The sequence below is a fragment of the Sciurus carolinensis genome, chromosome 3 (assembly GCF_902686445.1).
Source record: "Sciurus carolinensis chromosome 3, mSciCar1.2, whole genome shotgun sequence".
In the NCBI taxonomy this organism is placed as follows: domain Eukaryota; kingdom Metazoa; phylum Chordata; class Mammalia; order Rodentia; family Sciuridae; genus Sciurus; species Sciurus carolinensis.
In genome coordinates this window covers 61,581,651-61,603,091 of record NC_062215.1, presented here as the reverse complement: position 1 = coordinate 61,603,091, position 21,441 = coordinate 61,581,651, and the positions used below count along the sequence as shown (strand labels likewise).

At 38.7% G+C, this 21,441-nt stretch overlaps 2 protein-coding genes across 4 annotated transcripts in view; one reads left to right on the top strand and one right to left on the bottom strand.

Annotated features, from left to right (window-relative positions):
* The window catches only part of Smyd4 (SET and MYND domain containing 4), a 43,238-nt gene extending 32,534 nt beyond the window's left edge, over positions 1-10,704 (bottom strand). The window contains exons 1-2 of one of the 3 annotated variants that reach the window (XM_047547789.1): positions 10,401-10,704; positions 9,204-9,349 (exon numbers count right to left, since the gene is read on the bottom strand). In XM_047547789.1, the coding sequence (XP_047403745.1) occupies positions 9,204-9,337 (134 nt within the window). In that variant the 5' untranslated portion in view covers positions 9,338-9,349; positions 10,401-10,704. Of the gene's footprint in view, positions 1-7,092; positions 7,193-9,203; positions 9,350-10,400 lie in introns of those variants that run through there. The other 2 variants (XM_047547788.1, XM_047547790.1) reach the window with 2 other exon arrangements.
* A 214-nt stretch (positions 10,705-10,918) lies between these two features.
* Positions 10,919-21,441, top strand: part of Rpa1 (replication protein A1) — a 47,650-nt gene continuing 37,127 nt past the window's right edge. The window contains exons 1-4 of the mRNA XM_047546993.1: positions 10,919-11,056; positions 15,586-15,636; positions 16,709-16,787; positions 17,439-17,547. Coding sequence (XP_047402949.1) covers positions 11,024-11,056; positions 15,586-15,636; positions 16,709-16,787; positions 17,439-17,547 — 272 coding nt within the window. The 5' untranslated portion in view covers positions 10,919-11,023. The remainder of the gene's footprint in view (positions 11,057-15,585; positions 15,637-16,708; positions 16,788-17,438; positions 17,548-21,441) is intronic.

Below are 21,441 nucleotides of genomic sequence, written 5' to 3'. Positions count from 1 at the left end.
CTTGGTTTAACATATAGCTAAGTCACATTTATGCTACAGAGTTCCCTGCTTTTGAGTGCCTCTTCCTCCTACCTCTGGCAAATCCCAGTGGACAAATTATTCCTTGGATTAAAGTAGAGTTGACCTCTACATCACAACAGGGTCTGGCAAATGAAGAGGGTCGTATATCTGTGTTTGAAAGGTTGTGACTATGATTGCATGTGATCAGTTGGGTTAATCTGAGCCCAACTCAGAACTTTTTGCTGAAATTTGCCAGAAAGATGGCCTCTTTCCCTGGAGCTATTTAGCAATCAAGGTGTGTCCAGGGCTGCAAATAGTTACAGCATCCACCAGATGCAGAGTTTGAGATGAAGAAATATGGAGTCTGATGACATCCTCTGAGCCTCTGGATAACAACCCAGTCTGAAAATAGATCTGCTTTTGCATACCCTAGTTTCATAACTATCAGTTTCATAATTTGAGCTGAGTTTCAGTTACTTGAAACTGAACAGAGTCCTGAAATGATACTGTAAAGTCATGGTAATTAAAACCCTTTGGTTATGGTAAGTAGAAATTTAATAATAATTCAGTAAGTGTAGCATTTTGAAGTACTGGGGAAAGGATGGACCACTCAATAAATGCTGTGGGAAAACTGTTTATCTGGGAAAAAAAGTTAGAATACTCTTATCATACAGATATGAACATGAATCATAACTTCACACTGTATACTTAAATATATAATAACTTTTATTTTTCAATTATACCTGGAAAAAATTGCAGATGGATTACAGTTAAAAGTAAAGCATAAACTGCTTGCAGTGATGCACACCCCTAATCCCAGTGACTCAGGAGGCTGAGGAGGAGGATCACAAGTTTGAGGCCAGTCTGGGCAACTTGGCAAGCCCCTCTCTCTGAAAAAAGGGGGATGAGGGTATAGCTCAGTGGTGGAGCATCCCTGGGTTCATCTCAAGTATGGGGAAAAAAAAAAAAGCATAAAACTACCAAAAAAGTTAGGAGAAAATTCAGTAGTTTTATAATTTTTGGGTAGAGAAGACTTTTCTAACTAAGTAAGACATATAATCAAAAAGTTATAAAAGAAAATGACAGTTATGGCTGTATAAAAGCTAAAACAAATACATACAATTTATATACTGTCATCCCTTGCTTCCAGAGGGGCATTGGTTCCAGGCCGCCTGCAGACAATCAAACCTGCAGATGCTAACTCCCTTATATAAAATGGTGCAGTATTTGCATAGAACTATACACATCCTTCCTCATAGTTTAAATCTTCTCTAGATTATTTATGATATCTAATACAGCATAAAAGCTATGTAAACAGTTGTTACACTGTATGCTTTAGGGAACAATGACAGGGAAACAAAAGTCTGTGCATCTTAGGACTGAAACAATATCACAGGCTTAACTACATACTACATGAGCAAGATACCTAGACACGCACAAACAATGCTCAAACGCTGAGTGCTGGAGAGAGGCTGAGGATTTGTGAAATGGCAGGTTACAGCAGGGTTTGCCTACACATCATGTCATTTGTGTGGATTAAGTATAGTTCTTGGCACAATTCAACTTTTGTTTTTTGGGGACTTTCTGGGGATCCCCCCGCAGTGTTCTCCATCCATAGTTGGGTGAATCCATGGATACGGGACCCATGGATAAGGAGGGCTGACTGTACAGTAAGATACCATAAACAAGGTTAAAAGATAAAACAGAGTAGGACAAAAATTGACAACAAATATAGCAAAGAATTATACAGGGAGACTTATGAAGATTTATAAACTTATAAGAGAAAGATGATCTATTAGAAAAATGGGCAAAGAACACAACCAATTTACAGAAGAAATACAAATGGACTGTAATGTCAGAAAAAGAGCATTGTTTCACTAAAAATCAGAAGTCTTCAAATTAAAATGAGTATTTTTCAGTTCTCGAAAGTACATCTGAATCTTTTTTGTTGTTCTTGTTTTGAGATGAGGGTCTTACTATGTTGCCCAGGCCTCTTGAGTAGTTGGGACTGGAGGTGTAAGCCATCATGCCTGGTTCTTCATTCTTTTTATGGATCCCAAAACTTCATTGAATTCCATCTTTTTGTCTACTCTGTCCATCTTTTTCTTCATTTTTCTTAAATACATTAATTGTAGTTATTTTAAAGTCATTGCTTACAAACTCCTATATGTGGACATCAATTCATATGTTTCTAATATTTCTTTTTCTTCTCGTTAAAATGGATGCTTTTATGTGCATTTACACCTCTAGGGGTTTTTTGTTTGTTGGTTGGTTTTTTGGTGGTACTGGAGATTGAACCCAGAGGTGCTCTACCACTGAGTTACACCCCCAGTCCTTTTTATTTTTTCAGATAGAGTTTTGTTAAATTGCTGACGCTGGACTCAAGATTGAGATCATCGTGCCTTAGCCTCCTGAGGAGCTGGGACCATAAGCATACACCACTGGGCCTGGTTTCTGGTAATCCTTTTTTTAAAACGTATTTAAAAAATTGTAGATGGACATAATACCTTTATTTTATTTATTTATTTTTATGTGGTGTTGAGGATCGAACCCAGTGTCTCACACATGCTAGGCAAGTGCTCTACCACTGAACTCATGTTTCTGGTAATTTTTTACTATATTCTTTATATACAATGAAGCTAGACAACATCTTTTACTATGCTATATATGCTATTGCTTTTTTTTTTTTTGTCTTTTTTTTTATTGTAAACAAATGGGATGCATGTTGTTTCTCTGTTTGTACATGGCATAAAGGCATACCATTTGTGTAATCATAAATTTACATAGGGTAATGTTGTTTGATTCATTCTGCCATTTTTTCCCCTTCCCCCCCACCCCTCCCACCCCTCTTTTCCCTCTATACAGTCCTTCCTTCCTCCATTCTTGCCCCCCTCCCTAACCCTAACTCTAACCCTAACACTAACCCCTCCCACCCTCCATTATGTGTCATCATCCACTTATTAGCGATATCATTCGTCCTTTGGTTTTTTGAGATTGGCTTATCTCACTTAGCATGATATTCTCCAGTTTCATCCATTTGCCTGCAAATGCCATAATTTTATCATTCTTTATGGCTGAGTAATATTCCATTGTATATATATATATATACCACATTTTCTTTATCCATTCATCAATTGAAGGACATCTAGGTTGGTTCCACAATCTGGTTATTGTGAACTGAGCAGCTATGAACATTGATGTGTATGTATCTCTGTAATATGCTGATTTTAAGTCCTTTGGGTATAGGCCAAGGAGTGGGATAGCTGGGTCAAATGGTGGTTCCATTCCAAGTTTTCTAAGGAGTCTCCACACTGCTTTCCAGAGTGGCTGCACTAATTTGCAGTCCCACCAGCAATGTAAGAGTGTACCTTTCTCCCCACATCCTCGCCAACACCTGTTGTTGCTTGTATTCTTGATAATCGCCATTCTAATTGGGGTGAGATGGAATCTTAGGGTGGTTTTGATTTGCATTTCTCTTATTACTAGAGATGTTGAACATTTTTCCATATGTTTGTTAATTGCTTGTAGATCTTCTTCTGTGAAGTGTCTATTCATTTCCTTAGCCCATTTGTCAATTGGATTATTTGCATTCTTGGTGTAGAGTTTTTTGATTTCTTTATAGATTCTGGAGACTAGTGCTCTATCTGAAGTATGATTGGCAAAGATTTTCTCCCACTCTATAGGCTCTGCTATTGCTTTTATATGCTATTGCTCCTTTGCTATATTAGACACACAGGATAAGGGACTGGCCTATGTCCATCCAATCAAGAATTGTGTTTGATCAGGGTTGGGCTACAGGTTGTGCGTGTATACATGTATGTGTGGTGCTGGGGATCAAACCCAGGGCTTCCCACATTACTATTAAGTTACAAACCCAGTCCTTGGGCTATGATTTTATTAATATTCAGTACAACTCTGGTTCTCACTGTTCCTTGTATGTGAGCCTCTTGAGTTTCTGGTTGATAGTGTAAGGCCTTGGATTTTCTCAGGCCTTGAAGTTTTGGTTTCAGACCCTGCACATACTAGGAAAAAAAAAGTAGGCCCAAATTTCTATCATGTCAGCTTAGGAACTGAATTCCTCAACAACACTCCTAAAGTGCAAGAAGAAAAATCAAGAACCAATAAATTGGATGGCATGAAACTAAAAAGCTTCTTCACAGCAAAGGAAACAATCAAGAACGTGAAGAGACAGCCTACAGAATGGGAGAAAATCTTTACTATCTGTACCTCACATAGAGTATGAATATCCAGGATGCATAAAGAACTCAAAAAACTTAACACCAAAAAAACCCAAATAACCCAATCAATAAATGAGCAAAGGAACTGAACAGGCACTTCACAGGAGAAATATATGAAAAAATGTTCAACATCATAACAATTACAGAAATGCAAATTAAAACTACATTGAGATTTCATCTCACTCAAGTCAGAATGGCAATTATCAAAAATACAAGTAACAATAAATGGTGAAGATGTGGGGGAAAAGGTACACATTGCTGGTGGAACTGCAAATTGGTGCAATGACTGTGGAAAGCAGTATAGAGTTTCCTCAGAAAACTTGGAATGGAACCACCATTTGACCCAGTTATCCCACTCCTTGGTAATATACCCAAAGGACTTAAAATCAGCACGCTATAGTGACGCAGCCACATCAATGTTTATAGCAGCTTAATTCACAATAGCTAAGCTAGGGAACCAACCTAGGTGCCCTTCAACAGATGAACGTATAAAGAAAATGTGATACATATACACAATGAAATATTACTCAGCCATAAAGAAGAATGAAATTATGGCATTTGCCTGTAAATGGATGGAACTGGAGACTATCATGCTAAGTGAAATAAGTCAATCTCCAAAAACCAAAGGCTGATATTTGGATGCTGATTCATAACAGGTGGTGGGGGTGGAGGGAGCATGTTCCACCAGACTGGATAGGGGGAGTGCTGGGGGAAGCGAAGGGGGATGGGAATGGGAAAAACAGTAGAATGAACTGGACATAACTTTCCTATGTTCATATATGAATACACAACCAGTGTAACTCCGTATCATGTACAACCACAAAAATGGGAATTTATACTCCATGTATGTATGATATCTCAAAATACATTCTACTATCATATATAACTAAAAAGAACAAAAAAAGTTTTGGTCTCAGGAGGTTTTGATCTTAGATTTTTAATTTACTGGACCACAGCATTCAAAATCTGGCAGATGTCTTAACAGAGAGATCATCAGTGTTTTTTGTGGGTCCCTACTATTAGGATTTTGCTCCTTAGCATTGCAGGACAACAAATTTCATTTTGCTTTTTTTGTTGGCCTCCTATACTTCCTGAGAATTAAGGAAGACTGACTTTGCATTTGGAGCTTGAGTGTGGGCTTCTTCTAGTTTCCAGTCCCAGATATCTGCAAGAGGTCTGCTAGTGGGCTGAGTATAGCTCCGTGGTGGAGTGCTTGCCCAGCATGTGTGACTCTGGGTTTGATCCCCAGCACCACCAAAAAAAAAAAAAAAAAAAGATGAGGGTATCTCTGTTGACTTCTATTTCCTCCAGGACAGTTCCTCTGGTAGGGTCCAGCCTAATCCTTGGCCTGAAATTTGGAGCGGGGCAGGGGAGTGGGGGTACCAGGGATTGAACTCAGGGGCACTCAACCACTGAGTCACATCTCCAGCCTTATTTTGTATTTTATTTAAAGACAGAGTCTCACTGAGTTGCTTAGTGCCTCACTGTTGTTGCTGAACTGTGATCCTTTTTCCTCAGCCTCCTGAGATTACAGGGTGCTCTACTGCATTTGGCCCTTGAACTGAAATTATCCCTAGGAAAGAAAAAGCTAGTGATCACCTAGGAAGCAGTTGTCCCTCTGCAATTTTAGTCTACCTAGTTCTTGTCGTTATCTCATGTCTTTAAAAATGTTTATTATTAAATAAGTGATTTTTAGTTGCATCCGGAGTGTTGCCTGCTGTGATCTATCATATCCTATCCAGAAGCAAAAGTCCATTTGCTGAAGGAATATAGCATTCACAGTACTACACTAGACAAGATTTGAGAGTAACTTGGGATGTGAGGGGAAAGGAAAAAATTAGGCCTTTCTCCTAGGTTTCTGGGTAGTAAATGAACAGATGTAATGCAATTCATTAAGGGATTACAGAAGATGATATGACACAGCCTGGGGGAAGATGATGAGTTCAGTGTTTAATATGGAATGGTTCTTAGGTTTCTTGTTCAGGAAATGAATATAAGCTAGTGCAATTCACTAAGATAGGAATTACTGAAAGGGAATATAAATTTGAGGGTCTGAACCTGAGTTTGGTTTTGGTTATGCTGGATTTTAAGTATCTTTGACACTTTCAAGTAGTCAGTTGGATTCAGACACCTGAGTCATAGAACAGGTCAGGGGTAGAGATACAATTTTAAGAGTAATCAGCATATAGAAGGTAACTGAAGTCATAGGTGTGAATGTGACTATTTCAGTTGAGATACAGTGAACAGGAAAGAAAACCTAGGCTGGAGTCTTAAGGAACTCGATATTAAACAATCAGGAAATCTCTTCTTTAATTTATATTTTGGTCAGTGCACCAAAATATCAGATGATTCTCATTATTACATTTTTCTGTGAATAAACTGTATTGGAACAACTGCCTGTTTTCCAAAGTTTCACCAGTAGTTCTTTATCATTTTTGGAAATTCTGCAAAGGAAATTCACAGACCCTGTAGAGTTTCAGACATTATTTTCCAAACTATAGGTCATGACTCAATGTGTCATGAAATTAATTTAGAGGGTCCTAATTAGCATTTTTAAAATGAGCTAAGTAGAAGGGAAAATATCGAAGTGCATTATATGCAGTAAGTATTTATACTCTCTTGCTTGGTAAACTCATCCAGTTTCATGGCTCTTAAGGTCATGTTCAACATCCATTTTTTTTTGAGGGGGGTACAGGGGACTGAACCCAGGGGCGTTCACTGAGTCACATCTCCAGCACCCCCCTTTTTAATATACATTTTATTTTTAGAGACAAGGTCTCACTAAGTTGCTGATGCTGGCTTTGAACTTGCAATCCTGCCTCAGCCTCCCAAGTTGCTGGGATTATAGACTTACACCATTGCGCTCGGCTCAACTTCTATATTTGTATCTCTACTCCAGGCCTCTCTCCTAAACTCCAGACTCATTTAGATATCACCAACTGCAATTCACTAATCTGTAAAAAAAACAACAAAAAAAAGCAAAACAAAACAAAAAAATTCTTAGCTGAGGGAGTCTACTAGACATCTAAAACTCCAGTATGAAGCCCTTATGGAAACAGCTACATCTGTAGACTTCTCCAGTGATGACAATCTCATTCTTCTACCTTTAGAGAGTTGCTTCCACCCTTGCTACTTCTCCTGTCTATCCTCAACACGGCAGTCAGAGTATTCCTTTAAAACAAGGGTCAGCAAACTTTCTCTGTATAGGCCAGAGAGTAAATATTTAGGCTTTGTGAGCCAAGAGACAAACCCAAGGTGCTTACATATGTAATCACATAACAAAAACAAATTTCTAAAACCTTTTTATTGACAAAATTCAAAATGTAATAATAATATATAACAATTTTTTTGTAATTCAGGTCTATTATTATAAAAAATGGAATTCTTTTTTAAAAAATGGACACCATTTTGCTTAACCTTATCGTCAAATCAATTGCAACTGTTTATCTGTAAAAACCATTATTAGCTGTGGGCTATACAATAACAGGCAGTGGGATGGATTTACCTTTGGGGCTGTAGTTTGCTAATCTCTGTTTTAAAATATAATCAGATCGTATTACTCTTCTCTCAAAACTCACATCAGTTTTCTACTGTTCAACAAATTACCACAATTTAGCAGCTTAAAAGAATACCCATTAAGGGGCTGGGACTGTAGCTCAGTGGTAGAGCATTTGCCTAGCATGAGTGAGGCACTGGGTTTGATTCTCAGCACCACATATAAATAAATGAATAAAATAAAGGTCTATCAACATCTAAAAAAAAAAAAGAATACCCATTTATGCTGGGTGGGTGAGGTGGCACACATCTGTGATCCCAATAGCTCAGAAGAAAGATCACAAGTTCAAAGCCAGCCTCAGCAACTTAGGGAGACCCTGTCTCAAAATAAAAAATAAAATGGGCTGGTGATGTGGTTCAGTGGTTAAGCACCCTGGTTCACTCCTTGGTACCAAAAAAAAAAAAAGGAATATCTGTTTTTCATTATCCTCACAGTTCTATAAGGTCAGAAATCCAGGCAGGCTTGGTTTTATTCTTTGTTTAAGATCTCACAAGGTCAAAGTGGAGACCTTATATGGAGTTCATTCAGGTTGTTGGCAGAAGATAGTTCCCTGTGATTGTAGGTCTAAGGTCCCCAATTCCTTGTAGCCACCTGTTCTTCTCCAACTCCTACGCATGCCCTACTACCTCTCTGAAGTTATTTTCTACTATCATCCCTCTGGCTTTTTCTGTCCATCCATGCTAGTCTTTTTAAACCTGTTGCTTAAACCTGTCAGACACCCTTCCACATTAAGATCCCTGTCTAGTTATCTATCTTTTGGTTCACAGATGTATTTTAAGCATCTAGCACAGTGGTTGGTACAAAATAGGTGATCATCTGGGTTTGGTGGTGCACACCTGTAATTCCAAGTTGTTTAGGGGGCTGAGGCAGGAGGAGCACAAGTTGAAGGGGCCAGCCTCGGCAACTTTGTGAGACCCTGTCTCAAAACAAAGCTTGAAACTCACTTTTAGTTTTCTACATGTGTGTGTGTGTGTGTGTGTGTGTGTGTGTCTACTAGGTAGTGATCTAAAGTATATTTCTTACTGAGGAATGTAGTCATGGGAGTTTGAAAATTACTGGGGTTAGGTGGTCAGGTTCTTTCCCAAATTTGAGCACTTATAAATTTCTAGGGGCAGTTAGAAAATCTGCACTATATTCTTTGGTAGATAGTAAGGCTCACAACCTAGTGACACAGCAAGGCACTGAATTATTGAAACACAGACAGTGAAAAAGCAAAACAGTCATCCGTACCTGTTCTACAATCAATATGTTAGAAAAAAACCCTGAAAACAGCAAGAACTGCTAAATTCCTCAAAATATATAAATATGAAGTTAACCTTTCCATCAAAGAGATATTACTTCACAGCAAATGACAAAAGAGAACATTTCTCAGATCAAAACTTCCCCGGTTAAAGCTTCCATTCACTTACTGAAGGAGCGAAGAGGAGTGAAGAAATATATCACTCAAAGTCTTTGCTGTAGAAATTGTGACCTGAACAGACTTCGGGAGTAAAAACCACTTCTGAAATAGGTATGATTTCCATTCATCCACGGGCAGATCCATGTTACTTCAGGTCTAAAAAGTGAATAAGAAATTAAGAACTCAGATTTCTACAAATGCACAATTCTACAAAATCAAGATTTCATTCAAGCAAATGTAAAGCAACACAGTCATTCTTATGGTCTCCTATAGTTGTTCATATGCTGAAGAAGGATTGATATTTTGTCACACCAACCCATTCAATGTCCTTTCATTCAGAAACATTGATCAAAAGCCTACTTTGTTCCAGGAATTATGCTAGAGAGTGGTTATACAAAGATAATCACACTACAGTAGATAGCTACCATCTTGGTCCTTTATTTCCATCTACCACAGTTGCCCAAGTCAATCCAGATTTTTATTTTTCACTCACTCCAGCAACTATTAAGTTAAATATTTCTCTCCAAAGATCAGTTTTCTGCTTCAATCTCCAGGTCATTCTCTCCGTTAAAGCCCTCAACATTTTATGTGTGTCTGGGTCTAGCCTTGAACCTGCAATCCTTCTGCCTCAGCCACCCAAGTAACTGCGATTATAGGCCTGTGCCCCTCACGGCTCCTTGGAGGATTATTTCCAGAGTGTTGTAATAGTCTCCATCCCCTCAATCTCATTCTTCCTTCCCTTTCAAATCTATTCTGAACATTGGCAGAGACCTCAGTCCTCTGCCGTCAATAACGTTCCTCCTAGCACACAGAGAAACCTAGTACAAATTCGTCATTATTTGGCCCTTGGCTTACTTCTCTTCCCCCCGCCCCCCTCCATGGGCTGGGGATTGAACCCAGGGCCTTGTGCATGCGAGGCAAGCACTCTACCAACAGACCTATATCCCCAGCGCCCCTTGGCTTACTTTCTAATTCTCCTCTACCTCTGTTTCCTACCGTAATGAACTACTCATTGCTATCCCCAGCTTGCCAGGTGATTTCATGTCTCCAGTGTTTTTGCATAGGGCATTTGTTCTTCCAGAATCGACGGTCACTTGGAGTCCACCTGGCAAATTCCCACACCTAACTGGACTCAGTTCAAATGGCACCTCCTTTGGGTAGCCTCCCTTGATTTTCCAGCAGTCTTGACTACACTAGGGACCCATACCTCGTCTACCTTGAGTGTGGGATCCTGTGGGCAGAAATTCCCCAGACTGCTCACATCTGAGGGCTCGGACCCGATCCTATTTACCTTCAAGGGATCCCACAGTGCCAAGCTCTGGGCCTGGCACGGGCGGGGAGGCCTGCAGTGGGTTGCCGAAGGCACCGGGTCCACTGCTTTGACTATATTTAGAAACAGTTATCAGAAAACAGCTCTACCCTCTGGGCTACCAGGCTGCCCATCTGCCAAAGGCCTCGGCGGATCCGCTTCCAAAAACCCGCGATGACCTGGGAACAGGGCGCCGGCGCCTCCAGAGGCTCCCGCCAATCACTTGGCGCACTGCTTGGCTCAGTGCCCCACCCCCAGGCCCCCGACGCCCCGCCCCCAGGCCCCGCCATCCCGCCACTAGGCCTCGAACCCTGCCTTGGGAGAGTCACGTGGGCCTCCCGCCGCGCCTCGGCCAATGCGATGGCTGTTCCGCGCCTAGGCCCGCCCCAGCGCCGCGCGCACGTCGGGGGCGTGAGTGGCGCGCACAGCTCCTCGGTCCAATCGCTGCACAGCCCGCGGGACCCCGGTAGTGAAGCTGCGGAGCCGAGGAGCGCGAGCGCGGGAGTTAGTACAGTGGAACCATGGTTGGCCACTTGAGCGAGGGGGCCATTGCGGTGAGGAGATGTCTGGGAATCGAGCCGGTGTCCTCGGGAGGCTGTAGGCCCGTAGTTGTGGGGGGCGGAGCGAGAGGGAGCCGCGGGCGGTGGGAAGGAATGCTGGAGGGGAGAAGCGGAGGACCGAGGGGAGACCGCCTAAGAGTCTCTCTCCTATCAGTCTTTCCTGAAAAGATTTTTTCCGTGGTCTTTAAACAGGCTCACATTTCTTCTAATTAAGAAACAAAACAAACGCTTCCCCCAGTCGCCCTCCTTCTGCAACCACTGTTTCCTCCCCTTCCCCCATCCGTCCCCAAACTTTCCTGGCGTTGTCTCCTTCCCCGTTTCATTTCCGTACCCTCCGTTAGCTCTTTAGCACTCTCCAATCAGACATTCCCCTGATCACTGTACAAAACTGGCTTAAGTTACCAGTTCAAGTCGCCAAATCCACTTTTCAAATTTCAACTTACGTGAATTCTCAGAATTCTTTGGGCCTGTTGATAAGTGCTTCCTTTTGCTAACAGTGTTCTTTTAGGTTCTGTGACTCAGCTGGTCTCTCCCATCGTATTTGTAGGCCTCTTTATATCTGTTCATTCCAGATTCCCTCTAGGCCCTCTTCTCCTAAGGCAATTTCATTGCCATCTAGATGTCACTTGCTTACTACTTTGTCAGTTGCACTGATTTCTTCGTGTCAGTTACCTTTACTCTAAAGTCAAGCTTCTGTAATCTGCCTACCTGATTCTCAAAGGCCTCTTAAATTCAGCAAATCCGTTAGATAACGGGTCCTTAATTCGGGACCTCTTGATGTACTTATCTTAGTGGATGACACCTTTATCCAAAAGTTTATGCTAGCAAGAAATGGAGGAGACATTCTTCCTACATTCTCCATTACTCTGGATGCCCAGTCCATTACTAAGTGAAGTATGATTTATCTCTATATAGATCTTTTAAACCCTTTACTTTTCTTCACCCACACTAGAATCATCATCTCTTGCTGGGGCTCCTCTCACTTGTCATACCTTCCTCCCACCATTCCCATTTAGTATGTGTATTGTATACTCTTGTCTTCTCTTGGTGCCCTGGTCATTCTTTTTCTTTTTTTCTTTTAATTTTTCTTAGTTGTCAGTGGACCTTTATTTTATTTATTTATATGTGGTACTGAGGATGGAACCCATGTCCTCACACATGCCAGGCAAAGGCTCTGCAACTGAGCCACAACCCCAGCCCCTTATCATTCTTTTTCTTCTGCCTATTTCCTAAGTTGTTCTTCACTCCTTCCTCACTATCTAACATAATGTTCAAATTAGATCAATTATTGCTTCAGGGAAGTCTTGATTTGACTTAGACTTTTATTACTGAACTAAATCTTTTTTTTTTTTTTTTTCCTTTGGTATCAGGGATTGAACCCAGGGACTTAACCACTGAGCTACATCCCCAGCCATTTTTATTTTTCATTTTAAAACAGGGTCTCATTGATTTGCTAAGGACCTTGTTAAATTGCTGAGGCTGGCTTTGAACTTGGGATCCTGCTGTCTCAGCTTCCTCTGTCACTGGGATTACAGGCATGCACTGCTTTGGCTGGCTTAAATCTCTTTACTTTGAGACCTTAATTCCTCTTTATTCACTTCTTAGATGTGCGACTTTGGGCTCAATATAACCTCTTTTCCTTTCCTGTAAAATGAGGGTAATTATACCTGTTACTTATTGATAAGGTTAGTGGGAGGATTAAGTGTGTTATTACATTTTAAAGTGCTTAGCCCACTGCCTGATACATGGTAAACTGCTGAGACTGGTCTCAAACTTGCCATCCTCCTTCCTCAGCCTCTGTAGTTGCTGGGATTACAGGTGGTGCCTGATACATAGTAAATGTTTAGTGTATATTTCCTGTTATTAATAATCACAGATGTAGGGGCTGCTGTTGTGTCTCACTGTGGTGCATTTGCCTAGTATGTGTGAGGTGCTGGTTTTGATACTCAGCACCATATATATATATATATATATATATATATATAAATAAAGGCCCATCAATAACTAAAAAATATATTTGAAAAATAATCACAGATGTATGTTTATATTTTTCTGTGTTTTTTTTGTTTGTTTTTTGTTTTTTGTTTTTTTCGTTTATATTATTTTCTGTGCCTTCCCCTCAGATTGTAAATTCCATGAGACTGGTAATTATGTCTTGCATTTTTTTGCTGGATTCCTGGAGAACTGCTACGGGTTTTAGGTGCCCAATAAATGTTTGCTAGTTGCATGAATGAATGAGGCAGTGGAAAGAAAGGTACAGAGATGGATGGGGAAGAAAGGCAGCTTGGGAGAAAACAGGAAGGGGAAGAACAGTTGTCAGAGTGATTATTTGAATAAATTAGGAATTTATAAATGCTGAAGCCTAGGAAGTGATCACAAATTGTGGTCCTCATTTACTTTATAGCTGTTGCCTTGCAACTTTAAGACAAATTGGGAAGGGTACTTCACTTTTATGGATTTTTTTGGGGGGGATGTGGTTTACTGGGGATTGAACCCAGGGGTTGCTCTCCCAGCCCTTTTTATTTTTTATTTTGAGACAGGGTTTCACTAAGTGATTGAGGGTCTTGCTAAATTACTGAGGCTGGTCTTAAACTTGCCATCCTTCTGCCTCAGCTTCCCAAGTTACTATGATTAGAGGCTTGCACTGCTGTGCCTGGCCCAATGTTTGACTTTTAATTTGTCTTTTTATGTTTTAATTGCCTTTCTTGTCGACAGCAGATAGTTCATTCTGACAATTTCTGGCTTTTAATTGGAGCGCTCAAACCCACTTACACCTAGTATAAGTATATATTTAAGTTTTAAGTTTTTCATGTGGCTATTTGTTTTCTATTTGTGTGTGTGTGTTTTAGGTTTCCTGACTTCTTTTGGATTATTTGCGTTTTTTGTTTCATGATTCATATTTGTCACTATTGATTATTAGCTGTATTCTTTCCTTTAAAATGATTGCTCTCAGACCGTGTATCTTCTTAGTCAACTTTGACTGCTATAAAAAAATATCAGCCTGGGTGGCTTAAACTGACACTTATTTTTTTCATTTCTGGAGGCTGGGAGTCCAAGATCAAGGTGCCAGTAGGTTTGATTCTTGGTGAGAGCCCTCTTCTTGGCTCTTAGACTGTTTTCATCTTGCTGTACATTCACATGATGTCTGTGCTTTTGCAGGGAAGAGAGCACTGATCTCTTATCCCATTGGGGGAGGGGTTGTTCCATGTTTATGACCTCACCTAAAACTAGTTACTTTCCAGTGGCTTTACCTAATATAATCATATTGGAGAATAGGGTTGCAACATACGAATTTGGGGAGACACAAACATTCAGTCCATAATTTTGTTAGAATTGTCTTTATACTCTTAAAAATCACTTGAGGCCCACCTGGGAGCTTGTGTTTTTATGGGTTATATCTATAATATTATAATTTGAAATTATAACTAAGATGTTTAAAAATATTTACTCATTTAAAATAGTACACTCATCCATTAACAAATAATATTTAATGAAAACATTTCAAAACAAAAAGTGGTATTTTTACATTTTTCTATGTTTCATTAATCTGGTGCTTGTTAGGAAACATGATACTTAGGTTTTCAGTCAGTCTTCTTCGGTTTGAACTATATGAAGGAAATCTGGCCTCACACAAAATAATGTAATTGAAAAAGGGAGGAGTGTTTTCAAAGCCTTTCCTGGCCCTTTCTTTCTTTTTTTTTTTTTTTTTTGTGATGATGGTGGGGATTGAACCCAGGGCCTCATGCAGGCTAGGTAGGTGCTCTACTACTGAGCTACATTCCCAGAACTTTATAAATTTAATTTTCATACAGGGTCTCCCGAAGTTGTCCAGGCTGGCCTCAAATTTTGAATCCCCCACAACCTCTGGACTAACTGGCATTACGGGCATGTACTACCACACTGAGCTCCCTGTGTGCTATTTTAATATGTACTAGTCATTTGGAAAGTATTAGCTTATTGCATTATGCAGATGTATTTCATAATATCAAAAACTCAAATTCATTAATATTACCAGTGATTTCATGAGATAAGTTTATAAGTATTAGGAAACTTTAAAGTTGATGGTAGTAAATATCAATGTTCAAAAGTTCTGATTTTTACAAGGAAACACTTTTACTTGTGGCAACAGATACTATTTGTTGTTTTCCTTCAAAACAGGCATCTCTATGAATTGTCCAGGATGATAAATTAGACTTTGAAAATGACTGACTCCGAATTGGCTCTTTTTTATTTTGTCTGTTGGTACTGGTGATTGAACCCAGAGGTACTTTACCAGAGTCACATCCCCAACCCTTTTTATTTTTTATTTTGAGACTAGGTCTTTCAAGTTGCTGAGACTGGCCTTGAACTTGGAATCCTGCCTCAGCCTTCCTGGGATTCCAGGCGTGCACCACCATGCCCCACTGAATAGGCTCTTGCAAAATATTATGTGTAGTTTATTCCAAATACCAAACTATAAAAAAATGTTGGTTTTTAATTGAGATTTGAATGCATTTCTCACAGTCTGTTTTTACTCTTTTCAGGCCATAATGCAACAGGGAGATACATCCATAAAACCCATTCTCCAGGTCATTGTAAGTACCTGTATACTTTAGCTATTACATCTTCTTTATTGAAGTTTTGCCATTTGTTCCAGTAAGGTCTTTGGAGCAATTTTCTCCCAATTCAGGATGTTGAACATTTTTTAGACTCACATAAAATATGTTTGACGAAGGACATACAGATTCATCCACTTTAAGAAATTCTCTCCAACATTGCAAAAAAAGTAGGCCAGTCCACATCATACCTGGGAAAGGAACCAGACCTTTTTTTTTTTAAATACGTGAGCTAAAGTTAAACTTTTGCGGGGGGATGGAGGGGGGAGTGTTTCAGATTTAATGCTTTGCGTCTGTGTTCTTTTCCATGGTTGGCAGATGACTATAATGCATCATTACAGTCTCTACTTGCCGCCTCGCTTTTAGGTTTATCTTGTTCAGATCTGCCTTACATATAACCTGCAGAAAGGTACCTAAAATGAACTTCAAGTTTATGTAAATGTATCAGCTCTGCCCCATATTGTTATGTGCACCTGTTGCTTATGTCCTTCTACTTCCATCTTCATCCCAATTGTAAGCCTCTGCAGTTCAAGGATTTATTTTTATTTTTTTTAGTATGTTTCCTATGTATTATCTTGTTTATACTAGGTACCTTGTTTTTAAATTATTATTTTGGGTATGATTGTCAGCCAGATTTTTAGTTAGGGACAAGAACACAGAGGTATTGAAGGTTTATTTTATTCTGATCTGTATTGTGTTCAATGATGTAAGAGGAGACTGGTTGGTGGGAAAATCATCTAATCCAATTGTTCTTTTGTTTGGGTTTAAGTGGCAAGAGAATGGGTTAGCAATTCATTTTATTTTTTGAAAAATATTTTTAGCTGGAGGTGGAGATATTGATCTTTATTTTATTTATTTATTTCTATGTAGTGCTGAGGATTGAGCCCAGTGCCTCACACATGCTAGACAAACACTCTACCACTGAACTACAATCCCAGCCCTTCATTTTATCTTGAACTAATGGCAAACCCACTCTCCTACCACTTAGTTTTTACTTATCCCTGGGGATTGGGCAGAAAATCTGGCTAATGAATCAAGTTTTCTATCCTAGAACATCCGTCCCATTACAACAGGGAATAGTCCACCCCGTTATCGACTGCTTATGAGTGATGGATTGAACACTCTATCATGTGAGTATGATATATAAATCTGAGAATTTGTATTTAAATAATAAAAGTACAACTAATACTTAGATTGCAATATTTTAGGACCTTCCTGAAGTCAGCATTTGCTGGACTGTGCACTTTATTCTGAGTTGCAGCTGGTAGAGAGCATTCTAACAATAGACTGAATGTAGTGGAAAGCTGCCAGTTGGCTTAATTAATTTTCACTAACTGGTGCTCTATGTTTTCTTTGATTAATTTCCCTAAGGATGATATTGACATTTAGTAAATGTGATGGGTTAGCTGTCCTATACTTGCCTTTTTGGGGATTTTATTTCTGTGTAGGAAGTTTTAAAAGGAAGACAGGAAAGAATTTATGGAATATGGACTTGCTATCTCTGTAGTCACAATGTGAAAGACCTAGAAAAGATTTTTTTTAGTCTTTGTCATGAAACCTGAAGGATGAAAAAAATTATTTTTGGTCCTTTAAGAAATATATACATTTAAGAATAGCAGCAGATGTTGAACACACAACTGATTATACTGTTTTTGAGTAGGCAGAATCTGATTAGTCCTTGAATAGGACCATATTTAAGTCATTCTTTTTCTTTGTGATTAGCTTTCAGATTCTTAAGACTGAAATGTTTTAGAGAGTAAACTAATCTTTGTGCTTTCCAGCTTTTATGTTGGCAACACAGTTGAACCCTCTTGTTGAGGAAGAACGATTGTCCAGTAATTGTATTTGCCAGATTAATCGATTTATTGTTAACACTCTGAAAGATGGGAGGTATGTGTTATGTTTTCTGTTTTATTTTCTTGTAGAATGGAGTTTGAACAGAGAATTTTATTAGATGCCAAAATTCAATTAGGAATTTTAAAAAGGCAATAATGAGTTTGAGCTTAGGTGACTAAAACATGGTATCAAGAGAAGAAAAATATGGAAACAAATTGCAAATCTCAGAGCAGATGAAAGCAGAATGCATGACTACACTTTTTTGTAGTTTCTTTTTTATTTTTTTTGGTACTGGGGTTTGAACCCAGTGATGCTGTACCACTGAGCTACATCCCCTACATCCCCAGCTCTCTTTATTTTGTTTAGATTTTGAGACAGGATCTTGCTGAGTTGCCCAGGCTGGTCTCAAACTTGTGATCCTCCTGCCTCAGCCTCCTGAGTTGATGGAATTATAGGCTTGTGCCACTGCACCAGACCTTATTTTCTGATTTCTTCCTTGTTTTTAGTATATTTTAATGAAGAGGTCACTTACTACAGCAAAAGGTATATTTAATTATATAATGCTGTCCGCTTTTTTTTGCAATCTTTTATTTTCTAATTTTTTTTTTTTTTTTCTTTTTTTTACGGTATTGAACTCAGGGATACTTTATCTCTGAGCTACATCCCTAGCCTTTTCCTTTTTTTTTTTTTTTTTTATTTTGAAGCAGGGTCTTGCTAATTTGCTGAGACTGGTCTTGAAACTTGTGCTTCTGCCTCAACCTACTGAGTTGCTGGGATTGCAGGTTGTGCTACCATGCCCAGCTTATCTTTCTTTTAACTTTTAGCCTTTCTGTTGTAAATTTTGGATAACTTTTATAAATAGCATATAGGTATAAAATTCAACTTGAGATTTAATTGGTTTTGATTCTTGTTTTCTAATTTTGTTTCTGTACTTTTTTTTGCTTTTTTTCTCTTTTCCAGTCTAGGATTGATTAAGTTTCCTCTTTTTTCCCCTGCTGCTTTGTAAGCTTTATATTCTCTTTCTGCTTTCCTGGGTAATTCTTAAATTTAAAAAAAAAAAAAAAACTATGTTTGAGTGAACAAATGTTCTAAAGCATGTCATATTTTTATGTGTTTTTACCATGGTTAAAAAAAAAAAAAAAGATCTTAAGACTCTGAATTAAGGTTCAACTTTGTATTTTATTTCCTCCAGTTATTTTATTCTCTCCTATAGTCAGCACCTTTTGAGCATTGCCTATACTTTGTTAGCTCACCTTTGCCTCTTTAACTACACTCCTTCCTTCTTGGCTCAATTTTTCTCTTTTTCAATTTCTTCTTTTTTGTTTGTTTTTTGTTTTGTTTTAACTGCTAAGGATTGAACCTTGGGGTGTTCTGTTACTGAGCTACATCCCCAACCTTTTTTTGTTTTTATTTTGAGACAGGGTCTTGCTAAGTTGCCAAGGCTGACCTCCAACTTGCAATCTTCCTGCTTCTGCCTCCCTAGTCACTAGGATTACAGATGTGTGCCACTGTGTCCAGCTTGGTTCAATTTCTAAAGCACATCTTTTAGAAACTTAGAAAAGTTTGTGAGTGGTAAAACTCTTATATGTAAAAATGTCTGTATTTTGACTATTGGTTAAGCTGATTTAACCTAGTGTAGAATTCTAGTTGAAAGTTTTAGTCATCATTTCACTTAAAGAATGTGATTCTTCAGGGCTGGGGATGTAGGTCAGTGGTAGATTGCTTGTCTAGCATGCTGAGGGCCTGGACTTAATCCCTAGCATCATGAATAAGAAAGAAGTCAAAAGACTGTGATGCTTCTGATAAATGCATAGTTACTTGATTTGTCATTGCGTGAACATCATATTACACAAACCTAGATGGGAGAGGTAGTCATTTGATGTGATTTCTGGTGCAGTCAAGAGGCACAAACATGAAAAGTATACTAGCATAACATGGCAAACCATTTTAGATTTAACCATTTTCTTAAGTAGGAGTACATTCTAACAAGTATAGTATAGTAAATACAAAAACTAGTAATATAGTTATCATTATCAGGAATTGTGTACTATACATAATTGTATGTGCTCTGCTTTTATGTGATTGGCAGGCTTGAAAATTCTAAGATGACCCTAGAATATCTTATTGTTCTAGAAGAGTGAGGAAGTCATGTCAGAGGACAAGAGAAACTGGTATCAGGGCCTTAAAATTGCCAAATTAGGACAACTTAAATATCAGGATAGTAACAGATTTGAGTCTTATTGCATGAAATAGGAATTCATAAATCCTGGATAAATGAATATACATGGTTGGAATACGAAGATTTTTCTTATAATAGAATGCCATCTTAAATGTGGAAGGAATTATATAATTAGAAAATTACCATTTGGCTATCATCATGGTAATGACTAACTCATGCAAGAAACATTAATAAGTGCTGTATAAGTTTCCATTGACTGCTGCCACAAATCTGGTGCTTTAAAACAGTAGAAACTTACCAAATAACAAAATAAAACAACTATTTTGTCTGGAGGCAAGAAGTTGAGATTTGTTTCACTAGTGTCAGCAGACTGTGCTCCATCTGGAAACTGTGTGGGAGAATGCAGTCCTTCCTCTTCCAGCTTCTTGTGGCTGTTGACATTCCTTGATTTATGGCTGCATCATTCCAATCTATGCCACTTTGGTCATATTGCCTTCTCTTTGGTCTGTCAGTTCTTCTCCACTTCCCTTTTGTGAGGATACATGTGATTGCATTTCTGGCCCTTCTATGATGATCTCCTCATTTTAGCCCTTAAATTAGTCAAACCTGCCAAGTCCCCTTTTGCCATATAAGGTAACATTCACAGGTTCCAGGAATTAGGATGCAGGTATGTTTTATTCATTATTCATCCTACAATAAATACCGAAACAAGCGGGTGAAAATTTGATGAGAAGATATTTATAGGATTAAAGTACCTCCCAATAGCATAATTACTAATTATAAACCAAAAAGAGGTGTTTCTTTTTTGTTTTTGTGTTTTGAGTTCTGGAGATTGAACCCAGAGGTGCTCAACTACTAAGCTGCATCCCCAGCCCTTTTTTAAAAAATGTTTTATTTTGAGACAGACTCTCACTGAGTTGCTTAGAACCTTGCTAAGTTGCTGAGGCTGAACTCAAACTTGTGAGTCTCCTGCCTCAGGCCCCTGTTTCTAGGACTGTAGATATGTCATTATACTCAGCTAAAAGGTAATTTTAAAGGGGAAGAAACCTGACATATTCTGATGGTCAATGATAATATTGCCAGTAATGGAACAAATGAACATCATGTGACTTAATAGAATACAGTAGTAACACAGCATCTTTTCTATCATATTCTTGCTAAAGGTACATAATTTGTATCTTATCATGAGGAAGCCTTAGGTAAATTGAGGGATGTTTACAAAAATAACCAGTCTCTGATATTCAAAATTGCAAACTTGAATGTAAAATAAAAATTAAGAAACTTGCAGATTGAAGGAGTTTAAAGAGGTGTGATGCTTACGTGCATTTGCTATTAAGGGCATCATTGAACTGGGCATGATGGTGCTCACCTGTAATCCCAGCTGCTTGAGAGGCTGAGGCAGGAGGATCCCATTTGGTAAACCTGTCTCAATGAAAAGGCTGGGGATGTAGCTCAGTGGTAGCATACGTGGGTATGCTACCCTATATGCTCAGTGGTAGCATACCCTATTACTGCCCACCCCACCCCAAAATAAAAAGACATCATTGAAACAATTAAAGTCGAGTGGGTTATGAGGATTAGATGGAAGTATGAATATTAATTGCCCAATTTTGATGATTGTATTGTGATTAGGAAATTGAACAAAAAATTTTAAAGTTTCATACTGTTTGGTTTAAAAATTTTAAGTGATGCAACACATCACTTCAACTGAAGGAACTGATTTAATCATATAAATTTTCTTTACCAGAAGAAAGCAACTTACTTGAATT